General features: G+C 35.0%; 1 protein-coding gene across 10 annotated transcripts in view; it reads right to left on the bottom strand.

Annotated features, from left to right (window-relative positions):
* Nucleotides 1-14021, bottom strand: part of TUT4 (terminal uridylyl transferase 4) — a 135606-nt gene that overhangs the window by 63928 nt on the left and 57657 nt on the right. For all 10 annotated transcript variants that reach the window (XM_032296999.1, XM_032296995.1, XM_032297000.1 and 7 more), the window contains 4 exons: nt 13049-13137; nt 10919-10970; nt 9022-9091; nt 7256-7382 (listed from right to left, as the gene is read on the bottom strand). In XM_032296999.1, coding sequence (XP_032152890.1) covers nt 7256-7382; nt 9022-9091; nt 10919-10970; nt 13049-13137 — 338 coding nt within the window. The remainder of the gene's footprint in view (nt 1-7255; nt 7383-9021; nt 9092-10918; nt 10971-13048; nt 13138-14021) is intronic.

The following is a 14021-nucleotide window of genomic DNA, read 5'->3' as shown; positions in this document are numbered from 1 at the left end:
GAAGGGGAAAAAAGTACTACCATTTAGCTTTCTTAATTTTCATGATAAAAGTACCTTGTTTTTTCCTACCCTAATCACTGTAAAAAGTTCAAATGACAATGAAAAATATAAGGAATAACTTGAAATATCATCACTCTAAAATAATCATTAAAATGTTGACCGTTTTTTCATTCTTTTTTAAATGCATACAAAGATACATATTTTTGTCAAAAGGAGTAATGTTATATGTAGTTATTTTACTGTGGACACATTTTTAAAATATTTTCTCCTTATCTTGCCTCTACTTCTACTTCAATTAACAACCTTCTGTGTATTCTTTCTAGGCCTTTTTCTATACTCATATATAAATACACATACATTTCTATTTCCTATATACATATAGGGAGAAGTTTAAGTTTTTCATCATTATTTTAATAGACATCTCTCTGTATATTACTCTTCTCCCTTAACAATACATCAAGAAAGCCCCTTTAAGTCAATTAGCAAAATCCAACACATTACGTTATTTTTGAGACAGGGTCTTGTTCTGTAGCCTAGGCTGCAGTGCAGAGACATGATCATGGCTCACTACAGCCTCAACCTCCCAGGCTCAAGTGATCCTTCCACTTAGCTGGGACCACAGGCATACACGACCATGCTCAGCTAATTTTTTTATTTTGTAGACAAGGGGTTTCCCTATGTTGCCCAGGCTGGTTTCGAATCCTTGGGCTCAAATGATCTCCCCGCCTCACCCTCCCAAAGTGCTGGGTATTCATAGGCATGAGCCACCATGCCCAGCCAACACATTCTTTTAAATGCTTAAATTACAGTCTATGATATGGATGGTCACACAATAGTTCCCCCATTCAAGGACATTCATATTTTGTTCCCAGTTTTTGCCACCTTAAACAATGCTGTAGCATTTATCCTTATACATATTTCATAAGTACTGGTGCTTATTTCTATGAACTGTATTCCTAGGAATGTTTGTTAAATTAAAAGATGAGTGATATATTTAATCCTTAAATATGCTGTAAGATTGTTTTTCCAAAATCACCACAAAGTTTGTATTTTCCAGCAGCAACCTATCAGTGTACATACTCCTCTTCCAACACTAGGTATTATCACTTAAAAAACAATTTTCAGTGGGATGGGTGAAATTTAATATCCGATAGTTACTTTAATTTGCATGTCCTTAACCCTAAAGAGATTATGAAATCTGTATATGTTTAACCATTTGAAATTTACTCTTTTCAAAGTTGCCTATTAAATGTTTTGCAAGTTTTTCTACTTTCATGCAATACTTATCAATTTATAAGAGCTATAATTATAGATAATAACCCTTTATGTCTAATACATAAAGATGCATTTGAAAGATCTTATTTTTCCCAATCTACTTTTTTCTTTTGATATTATTTATTATATCTTTTACCATATAAATTTTTTTAATTTTTACTATGCTTTAATTTTTAAATATGCTCAATTCAAACAGTCAGCCCTCCATATCAATGCATTCTGCATCTGCAGATTCAATCAACTACGGATTGAAAATATTTTTTAGGCTGGACATGGTGACTCACGCATGTAATCCCAGCACTTTGGGAGGCAAAGCGGGTGGATCACTTAAGGTCAGGAGTTCGAGTACAGCCTGGCCAACATAGTGAAACTCTATCTATACTAAAAATACAAAAATTAGCCATGCCGAGTGGAAGGCACCTGTAATCTCAGCTACTCGGGAGGCCAAGGCAGGAGAATCACTTGAACCTGGGAGGTGGAAGTTGCAGTGAGCTGAGATCCTGCCACTGCACTGCAGCCTGGGTGACAGTGAGACCCTATCTATATTTACATATAGCAAGGTGTGGTGACGCACACATATCACCTGCAACTGATGTAGTCCCAGCTAGCTACAATATACTATAGAGGCTGAGGCAGAGGATTGCTTGAGCCCAGCAGTTTGAGTCCACCCTGGACAACATAGCAAGCCCTCCATCTCTAAAAATATATATAATTTAAAAATTTGTAAAAGGCCAGGTGCAAAGGCCTCATCTCTTTAAAACAAAACAAAACCAAAAAATGCCAGGTACGGTGGCACACACTAGTAGTCCCAGCTACTCAGGAAACTGAGGCAGGAGGATCCTTTGAACCCAGGTTACAGTGAGCTATGATGGTGCCACCACACCCCAGCCTGGGCAACAGAGTGAGACTCTCTGAAAAAAATTAAAATTTTACATTAAAAAAATTAAAAATAGCAATATAATAAAAAATGCAAATTAAAAAACAATATAGTATAACAGCTATTTACAGAGCATTTATATTGTATTAGATATTATAAGCAATCTAGTGATGATTTAAAGTATGTTGGCATCTATATGAAGGTTAGATACAAATAACACACAATTTGTATGAGGGACTTGAGCACCCTCAAATTTTAGTACCCATGGGGGTCTTGGAACTAATCCCCCTATGGATACTGAGGACAACTACACAGCTTCTAGGTATCCTATCATAGTAAAAAGCTTCCCATATCATTATTTACATACACATACTCAAACATTTTTCTTCTAAAATTTTAAATTTTCATTTAAGTAAAATTTATTTTTGCATTTAGTCTGCTTAGAGTCCAACATTATTTTCTTCCTGTAAGATACAGTTGTGAAAGCACTATTTAATAAAATCTCCTATACACTAGATCATTTGAGCATTCTATTCTGTTCCACGTATCTATTTTTCTATTCCTATGCCAATGGCATACTCTTGATTAAAGCAGTTTTACAGTCACTCTAGCCTTCCTTTTTGCCCCTCCTTGAGTTCATTCCCACTTTGAAAGCTTTGGCCTAGTTGTCCCTTGGAGACTTTTCCATCAGATTTTCATGCAGCTAGCTATTACTTGTATGGGTTTAAATACCATTTCTTCAGAGTCTTTCCCTGACCATTCAGAGTAGTATCATTCATTCTATCATTTCATTTTAGAGTTTAGTACTAAACTCTAGCAGATATTATTATTTATATAATTTCTTTATTGTCTGACTCTTCCAGAAGTATGTATGCACCATGAAAGCCAGACTCTGTATGTCCTATTAGATGTTCCCAGCCTCTAGAACAGTATCTGAAACACAGAACACATTTAGCAAATGTTTGCTGAAGGGATGGATTCGTTCAGATTTTGCTTTCATCTTTCAATATAATTTCTTCTTATATATAACTTATTAAATCTCTTCCTTAGTGTTTTATAATTTATGTTACTGTCATGAAGGTAAGTATTTGTCCCCATTTCCATTCTAAGAGGTTATTTTTATGGCAGAGAATGGCCACTGACTTTTGTATATTTATCTTGTATTTAGTTATCTTACTAAATTCTCTTATTAATCCCAGTAGTCTTTTCCTAGGGTGTTCTAAGTATACAATCATATTATTAGCACAAAGAGATAATTTTTATCATTTTTCCAATATTTACATTCAATTATTTCATTTTCTAATTGCATTTCCTAAAATCCCAAAACAATGTACAACATCAGTGGTGAACATCTCTGCAATATTCTTCATCTTAATATATACGGCTTAAATGATGTTTCTTATTGTTTTGGCTTTGTTTTTTGTGTGTTTTTTAATAAATGGTTTTCATAATTAACTTTCATTTCTAGTTGACGTAAAAGTTTCTGTTAGGGAGAACATGCCCTTTCAGCATCTAGGATTTTTTTTTTCTGCTTCATTTGTTAATATAACAAATTATGTGAACAGACTTCCTACATTAAATCATTCTTACAATCTTGAAGTAAATCATGTATAATCATGGCATTTTAACCTTTGATACATGGATATATTTCATTTGCTTATATTTCATTTAGAGTGTAGCATCTATGTAAGATTGGTCTATACTGGATAGGCTGGATTGGTTTTTAAATTGTTATTTGTTTTCTTCTGTAGACAATGAAGATTTTGGATAATAATAATATAATATGGAGTAATTATACTGTAGTATAATGTTTTGGTACATTTAAGATTACAACTCAAAATAAAAGATGACTAAAAACACTTGTCAAAAGGAGTCTGAAACATTTTGCTAGAATAAACTATCACTTATCCAAAATACTAAGACAAGGGTAAACTGCCTAATGAATAAGTTGACTTAACCAAAAATTCCTTTGCAACTATAAAGAACTGTCAATGTATTCTGCTAACATTACCAGACATCTCACAGATGAACAAGATTAAGGCAGTTTAAGAGAGAGCTCTTAAAACCAGTTTTAGATGTCAAACACTGCTAAAATGGAATTCTTATATTTACTACAAAAAGTGGCTCTAAGTCAGATAACTTGACTAATAATAATGTACTGATGATGGGGCTACAGAGTTCTGCCACCTAGAATTAATAAGCTTTATCTAGAAAACTATTTCCTATTACTAAAATGCAAAGACTGTAACTGCTCAAGAGAGAGCCAGAGAATCATCAACTGCAATCTCATGGTATCAGTTATAAGAATAAATTATATACTACAATTGTCCTGAGCCCCAAATCATGGAAAAATATGGAGAAATGTGTGCTTAACTAGATAATGTACAATATGGCTTAAAACTTCAAGAAAAACAAACCTATTTTTAAAAATCCTCAGAAGAAAAAGATACTAGGAATTTTCTTATTAAAAATTAAGAAAATCAGGCCGGGCGCGGTGGCTCAAGCCTGTAATCCCAGCACTGTGGGAGGCCGAGGTGGGTGGATCACGAGGTCAAGAGATCGAGACCATCCTGGTCAACATGGTGAAACCCCGTCTCTATTAAAAAAAAAATTAGCTGGGCATGGTGGCGCGTGCCTGTAATCCCAGCGACTCAGGAGGCTGGAGAATTGCCTGAACCCGGGAGGCGGAGGTTGCGGTGAGCCGAGATCGCGCCATTGCACTCCAGCCTGGGTAACAAGAGGGAAACTCCGTCTCAAAAAAAAAAAAAAAAAAATTAAGAAAATCAATACCATGAAAAAACTTTCTTTGCAACTAACACAAATGACAAAAATGAGAGGCACAGTATTCTGTTGGAAACAGAAAGGAACCACTCTACAATCAGTTTTTGTAATATATGTTTCAGTGTCCATTGAGTGGCATATTTAGAATCAATATGGATCAAGTACTAATACACCATGAGCAACTTTTTCCAAGAGTCACTTTAGGAAACAATGTTTATAGGCCACATTTTTTTCCAAAATAAAAATAACATATTTGAGTATCATTTATAATCTTCTAACACAGACTATTTATTTTATTGAATAGAATGTCTGGGAGAAAACTGACATGACTTTATGACCCCCCCAAAAATTAGAGCTTAATTTAAAAGCACCAACAAAGCAGCAGCTGTGTGTTCCATTATCCTTTAAATTTCTGGAGTATTTTAGAGCTTGAAGTGTATTCTCGTGAATTATCTAATAATATTACCAAAATATTCTCTCCAGGTGAAAAAAATTGAAACTCAGATAGGTGAAGTACCTTGCTCAAAGACTTAGCAAAGCCGGGTGCTGTGGCTCACACCTATAATCCCAGTGCTTTGGGAGGCCAAGGTGGGAGGATCGTTTGAGCCCTGGAGTTGAAGACAAGCCTGGGCAACAAAATGAGACCCCGCCTCTACAAAAAAAATTTAAAAATTAGACAGGCAAGGTGGCGCATGCCTGTGGTCCCAGCTACTTAGGAAGGCTGTAGAGAGAGGACCACTTGAACCTGGGAGGTTGAGACTACTGTGAGCCATAATCGCATCACTGCACTCCAGCCTGGATGTCAGAGACGCCATCTCAAAAGTAAAAACACTTAGCAAAAAAACTAGAGCTGGAATTGGTTTACTCTACTTCATAGCACTGATTTCCTATAGTATTCTAAGCATACAGTATAAGATTAATGAGAGGAAGTAGTCACCCTTCCTGAACCTATTTTACTGCCTCCGTTCACTTCCATGGGTTAAAAATCTCCTTTCTGGCCAGGCACAGTGCTTCACACTCTGAGAGAATTGAGGACTTCTTTACTTGACTTCTAGGATTGCTTGAGCCTAGAAGCTCAAAACCAGCATAGGCAACATCATGAGACCCCCATCTCTATTTACAAAACAAAACAAACTCCTTTCTGAAGAAACTAGGTCATTTATTCATCAAATATTTACTGAGTGCCTACTATGTGATGATACAGTAAAATAAGTGGAAGTAGGAATCAGCACTGAATAAATAAAACATTAAAATCCCTGCCCTCAAAGAGTTTATAATTTCACAGAATAGACTGCAAACAAATTTATGTATGACAGGTGGTAATCAATGTGATCATAAACTTGATAAAAGTAAAAGAGTGAAGCATTCTAGATACCTAAGGTAAGAACATTCTAGATGAGGGAAACAGCAAATAGAAAGGCCTTATGTATACAGGCTTTCTGACTTCCGTACTCAGCCAGCTGGTGTTGCCCCAAGCATGGGGGCAATTCTTTAAACAGAGTCCCAATAAAAAATTCCAAAGAGTCTCTATTTTTGCTATGAAGTTATCACTCTAACACCATTCCCTTCGTCAGTTTTCTTTGTATACAACTGAGAATTTATTCATCACCAGTCTAACAAGTGATGAATATTCTACTGATAGGGCAGGAACACACAAACAAAAAGCTAAAATCTCTTTCTGGTCATTTGGGCTGATACTGCTAATTAACCACTCCTATCACCACACCAAAGAAATAAACACAGGGCAACTTCAACCTTTAGAGGTATAAATTAATTCTAATTTAGGAAACCTCGAATAATCCTCAGTAGTTGCCCAATCAGAAACTGGTGCATGTTATCAATGATTTACAGGAAAGAGAATAGCATTCTTAGACACTGGGGGAAAAAATATGCCAACAAAAGAACCTTAACGTATATACCACATCTTAAAACCTTACAAGTTTTAGTAAGAGTGAAAGTTTCACTTATTGTAAGTTTCACTTATAATAAGAATGAAAACATAAGAGGTTTCACTTATGGGAGTGAAAACTTGACCCTCATATGCTGATATGAAAGAGAACATTTCTATAGTATGTAAAAGGAGAATAAAGCATGACAAAAATTCTAAAATATATCAATAAGTATATGCCTATAAAACTTTATATTTATGTCCATAAATTAGAACCTGCCACACCACTTTCTGGCTAGCACAGAAAACTATTTTGTTCCACATGTTATGATTAATGTTACATGTCAGTACAAGGAAAGGCCTAATTTTGAAGATTAAATGCTTTGCCTTCTAAAAATATAAATAAATAAGTATTTTTCCTTTCTTCCACTTACCTTAGCCCAGTAGCGAAAGGCTAACACCAATGGAATAAAGACAGGTTCCATTTTGCCAAGAGCAGTAAGTAAATCAGTAGTGAGACATGCCATGTCATTTCCTGCACTCACTCTACAAAGTAAACCACTGTGAATAAGAAAGAAACAAATTTCATTGTTATTAACGCCTTTAAAAACAGAATACTTCAAATCCTGTGGCTACTCCTTCTAGTTACCATATTTTAATATAGTACCTTAAAAGTCCTAATAAAAACAAATGTTTGTAAAAATTTAGAGCTAACTAAAAACTACATGTCATTCCATTACTAAAGTTCCATACAAATTAAAGAAAGAAGTTTTTAACGTTCATCTGTACTTCAGAAATAAATTTCAACCTCACTTAGTATTTAAGGTCATAAGAAATTATTTTCAAAAGCAGCGTTATGAATTACCAAAACTGATACACATGAGAGACAGGGCACTGATCTCTTCAATGTCAAATGGTACAAAGTAATTTCCTGGTTCATTCCTCTTGCTTTGTACATAAGAACAAAAAAGGAATACTGAATTGACTGGCTATACTTCTTGACTCTAGTTTTTCTTATGCAAACTTTCACAGTTGTGCTAATATGTTATTTTCAGAATAAAGATCAGACAGGATTTGCAGATTAACCCACAAGTTATGCTTCTGTGTAAGTGAAAATATCATCTAACTTAAAGAATAAATCTGAGGTTTTCACACAGAGGCAATTTAATGCAATGTGGTAAAAAAACAAAAGAAACACCACTACATGTAATATTGCCTCTATTCCAACTATAGTTTTCCGCTGAATGATGTAACTTTGGACAAACTGATTAACCACTCCAGGTCTCAATTTTCTAGTTTAGAAAATAAGAAATCTGAACTATATTGCCATAGACTCATCTAGCTTTGAATAAGAAAATACCTTGATCTTAATAAATAAGAAATACAAGTTAATAATCAATAAAAGAATATCATTTCTGTATTGTTTCCATGTCTCCATACTATTTTCAAATAGGATTTAGTTTTCTCTTTCAAAGGCACTTTGCTCTCTTAGTCTTATAGACATCTAACTAGAAAGGCAAGACCAGTCTTCAATTTAAGATTGATCTTGAGTTTATTCAATTTAAATCAACTCATTCAATTTAAGTGAACTAAAAACTAAATTCAAATAGATTGTGAGATCCTTGAGAAGAGAGGCTTTTTTTTTTTTTTTTTTTGAGACAGAGTCTCGTTCTGTGACCCAGGCTGGAGTGCAGTGGCATAGTCACGGCTCACTGCAGCCTCAACCTCCCAGGCTCAGGCCATTCTCCCACCTCAGCCTCCCGAGTAGCTGGAACCACAGGCACACACACCACCATGCCTGGTTATTTTTTTTGTAGAGACAAGGTCTCACTATGTTGCCCAGGCTGGTCTTGAATTCCTGAGTTTAAGTGACTCAAGAGAGGCTATTTCCTTTTTATGTCTGTATCCCTAGAGAAAAGTAGTACCTGCCTATAAATAAATGTAATACTCTTGGGTAGGTGAATGACTTAGAAAAAAAAAATTAAAGTTCTGCCTAGAGTATGTTATTTTCAGCTGCTGTTCTATGTATTTCTTGTTCACATGCATTTGGTAAACTTGCTATTTTTAGTGAACAGAAACTAGTTTAGTCATACTCATCCAAGGAGAAATCTAAAACAAAAACTTTCTTAGAGATCATTCAGTACAAATTTGGTTGTTGGGGTATGTTTTGTTAAATATTTTTGTCTTCATTGTTACCAACCTTTTTCGATCTCTGCACACCACAACAGGAACTTTAGCGTGAAAATCAGATTCCACATCTACATATAATACTAATAAGGAAAAAAAAAAGTAAGCTAATGTCAATCTCTAAAATATTTACTCTATGGTAAACATTAAGTAACAGTTTCCTTCTGAAAATCATGCTCATTGCTTCTATGGGAAAATCTACTCTTCTTCTTATGAGCACAAACCCAAAAGAATCTCTTACCTCTCTTGGTGTTGTTCGCTGTATATCACAAACCACAGGTACAATCCCAAATATTGTCCAAAAATTATAATCACCTTAAGAAGAAAGGTTTTAACATCCCTAAAAGTTTTAATATTTCCAAGTAGATAATCTAGTCAAAGTTGTTAAACCCGTTACTCTTGAGAGCTAGTTCCACAGGAGCTGTGAAAGGAGGACCTATCATGTTTTGATAGTTTAGTTCTTTTAAATTATTGATGTAAATGCAACCTAATTCTGCTGGCAAAAATTTCCATTAATATATGAAGAGTTTGCCTAATCAAAGCTGCTAAGGAAGGACTCACTGGATGAAGCACATTTCTACCCTGAAATTTTTCTCTATACCTCCAAGGGTAGGCCCCATGCCATTAATGTCTAATCTAAATAAAAACAGATAGATTAATATCACTTATAATTCAAAGAAAATGTCTCAGTAGTACTTGTTGTAACGATTAGTCAAAAAACATGTGTGGAAGACCTATATGTCAGAAATTTCATTATGCAGAGTCAATATGACAATGAGTAAGATGCAAAAAGGTCAATAAGGGGGTTTGGAACACAAATACATAAACAAATTCTGTAGGTGACCTGTAAAAGGCACAATAAAAACATAAAGGAAGAAATAATCAATTTTACAATCAGACTGAGTTTAATAAGCCTACACTGTATACTTAAGATGATCTACTTATGTATCCTGGGTGGAAAAGGCATATATTAAATATTTGTGTTAGGATGATACTACTTAGGAAGTCTGAAGAGGTAAAAGCTATGCCTACCTCTTATCTGTAGTAAATTTTAAAGTTTTTGAGCAATTAGAAACAAGTCTTTATTAAGAAAGAAAACTGTAATAAAATACCTTTATATGATAAACTGTACCAAACTCATTCCTAGAAAACTACTTTCCCAAGACAACGGCCAACAGGAAACTGATATATAAGAGCTGATTGTGTGGACAGAAAGAAAAAAGAAATTTAGAATTCACATTAAAGCCAATGTGAGAGTACGGCTTTAAAAAAAAAAAAACAAACAAACAAAAACAAAACTCTCTCTTCTAAGCCACACTGCAAATATTTTTGCCAGATACTTTTGATTCATATAACTTAAGGTAATAATAACAATCACAACAGCAAATATATAATAAGAAGTTAGTGTATACCAGGCACTTTTCTAAACTATAGTTCAGTCTATCTCATTCTTACAACTTTCTCATCAAAAATATATGATATAATATTGCCATTTTACAGATCAGAAAGCTAAAGTATTAACACAAATAATTTGTCAAAGGACACACAACCAGTAAGTGGCAGAATTAAAATCTGAGCCAAGGAAGTCTGGCTTCAGATGCCAAGCTTAATCTTAAGTATTTACTTTACAATAAGAAAAACAGTAAGTAAAAACCAGGAAAATTTAGTAGATTGTAGTATATGACCTGGAACCTGGTTCAAGAATCTTGTAATTTTTAAAAAATTTTTACCTATATGAATTGATGTGTTTACAAAGACAATCCAGACAGAAAAAGCACTTTTGTAATACTATGACTCAACTATCCCAGCAGTTTAGTTTTAACTTGGATAGCCATACATAAACAACATACATTTCTAAATGCAGCTTTAGAAAGGCAAATTAAAAAAAAAAAAAAGGAAAAAGAACTCACCATTTTTCTTTAAGATCCCAAGTACTTTTATCAGAAGATCTGGATGATTCATCTAAAACAGTTTCAAACTAAATCAATATACTAATTTCAAAGTTCGGACAGCAGAAGATTAGGAAAAACTCAATTTCGTTAAAGAATAACATTTAAGGCCGGGCGCAGTGGCTCACGCCTGTAATCCCAGCACTTTGGGAGGCTGAGGTGGGCAGATCACGAGGTGAAGAGATCGAGACCATCCTGGCCGCCATGGTGAAAACCCATCTCTACCAAAAATACAAAGATTAGCCGGGCCTGGTGGCGCGCACCTATAATCTCAGCTACTCAGAAGGCTGAGACAGGACAATCACTTGAACCCAGGAGATGGAGGTTGCAGTGAGCCAAGATCAGGCCACTGCACTCTAGCCTGGGAGACAGAGCAAGACTCTGTCTCAAAAATAAAATAAAATAAAATAAAATAATAACATTTAAAAACAATCATGCTCTGTGTTTTAAATAATGAAAACAGAATAGTGGTTTGGTTTTTTTGTTGGGGGATGAGGTTTCTCTGGATTGCCCAGGCTGCAGTGTAGCGGCATGACCATAGCTCACTACAATGTAAACTTCTGGGCTCAAGGAATCCTCCTGCCTCAGCATCCTAAGTAGTTAGGACTACAGGTGTGTGCCACCACACCCAGCCAGCTAATACCTTTTTTTTGGTAGAGATAGGATCTCACTATACTGCCCAGGCTGGTCTTGAACTTCTCGCAACAAGCATTCCCCCTATCTTTGCCTCCCAAAGCACAGGAATTATAGGCGTGAGCCACCTTGTCCAGCCATGTTTTACTTTTACGTGAACAAATCTCGTTCACAGAAGTAGAATCTAGTAAATGATGTAGCACTATTATTCCAGCAACACTCCTAGAATTAATGGTTTCTTAAAGCAAGAAAAGGTTCTGGAATTTCCCATCAAAACAAAAAAGAAATGAGTTTAACGGATGACTATGAAAAATAAATTGTTGAGATAAAAACTTAAAGGGATATAGTCAACTGGCAGCTTAGTCAAAAGGCTTAGAGTAAAACACTGTTTTATGCAACAAGCTTGTCAAATAGTTTAACGTGTTTTTTGCTATTTAAGAGTAACTCAAGTTTGGCGTGGTGGCTCACACCAGTAATCCCAACACTTTGGGAGGCCAAGGCAGGCAGATGAGCTGAGGTCAGGAGTTCAAGACCAGCCAGACCAACATGGCGAAACCTCGTCTCTACCAAAAATACAAGTTAGCCAGGCATGGTGGTACGGGCCTGTAATCTCAGCTATTTGGGAGACTGAGACAGTGAACTCAGGAGGTCAATGTTGCAGTGAGCTGAGATCGAACCACTGCACTCCAGCCTAGGCAACAGAGTGAGGCTCTGTCACAAAAAAAAAAAAGTATTTAATAAACATATATTAATTACAAAGTAAATGTATCAGACTAAAAACACCAAATTTTCACCCAAATCAAACCTCCCTGAACATGAACATATTATTCAATTCAATTTAAAACATAAAATATTGATGTATTTTAAAAGATATGTCAATAAAGAATGTCAGCAGTGATAAACAATATTGTTCTAATACTGATAACAATATTAGAACAATATCAATATTGTTCTAATGACTCTAGGTACTACTTATTAAAAGTACTCATATGTACCAGATACTATATTAAAACACCTGACATACATTAATATTATCTCATTTAATATAAAAATTATTATTCCTGTTTTAGAAATGGGAAAACTAAAGCTCAAAAAGTTCAAGCAACTTGCTTATCACAGCCAAGATCTGAATGTAGGTATCTGATTTCAAAACTCTTACCACTTTCTATACGGCTTACCAGAACTAATAGCTATTCAACATGTTCAAATATAAGCATTTTTCCCTTTTTTCCCCAACTCTCCTCTTCTGCTACCTTTTGCCCTTGTCCCTTATTTCTTTTTTCCTGCCTATGTCTGAAATCTAATAGTAATTTCCAAAAGCACTGTTTAGTCATGATGGTAACACTATACAAAACAGAATTTTATATTCCTCTATTCTTTCTCTACAAAGATAATTCATAAAAATTACTAAATACTAGTAAAGAACCACACAGGAAAGACTCTTTTCTAATTACTTACCTTGGGAGGAAATTTTATATCTATATTAACATCACTACTTTTCAGAGCAAATTTAGTCAGAGACGAGCCATACAACCTAAGTGAACATTCTGGAATAAAGGAAAAACAAAGCATGAAATAGCATGCAAATATAAGAGATGCAAAAAAAACAGCAACAGAAAAATTTCACACTCTTTAGTTCTATGTCTTCCATTTCTAGTAAGACAATTATACAAGAATGACACCCTTTCTAACTGATCTATAAAATAATAATAATGGTTCCCAGTTACGGAGTGCAGGACCAGAGAAGGGAGAGAAAAATTATCCATAGAAGTTTAGCGTTCAAACAAAATTTTAGTAATAGTTCATTCAGAAACTGCTGAGAATATGTTTAGCATTCAATATAGAACAGTAACTAACGTACTAACTTAACTATGAATACTGTCACAAACTATGTTTATTAACTCTTAAATATTTATGTAAGAGCACTTTGAATGGGGAAAGGATCATTAACATTCAATGCCAATGCTTTTATAAAATACGAAGTGAAGTCAAGTCAATTAATTCTGTAAACCTAAAACCCAGAACACTGTTGTTCTCAAGAGTTTATAGAAGAAAAACAAATAGCAGTAACACACTATTTACAGCTTTCACAGACTATCAAACATGTTATTCCAAAAATCATAATAAGGAAATTTTAAAAGGATCTCACTAGAGGTCAATCTGAAAATAATATGATTGGGCCAGATCAGGCAGATTTGGTTTCTTAGAAAGTTCAACTTCGGGCCAGGCGCGGTGGCTCACGCCTGTAATCCCAGCACTTTGGGAGGCCAAGGCGGGTGGATCACGAGGTCAAGAGATCGAGACCATCCTGGTCAACATGGTGAAACCCCATCTCTACTAAAAATACAAAAAATTAGCTGGGCATGGTGGTACATGCCTGTAATCCCAGCTACTCAGGAGGCTGAGGCAGGAGAATTGCCTGAACCCAGGA

Source organism: Sapajus apella, unplaced genomic scaffold (genome assembly GCF_009761245.1).
Source record: "Sapajus apella isolate SASKATOON/1434 unplaced genomic scaffold, GSC_monkey_1.0 scaffold36, whole genome shotgun sequence".
NCBI lineage: Eukaryota > Metazoa > Chordata > Mammalia > Primates > Cebidae > Sapajus > Sapajus apella.
This window is presented reverse-complemented; position numbering and strand designations above follow the sequence as displayed.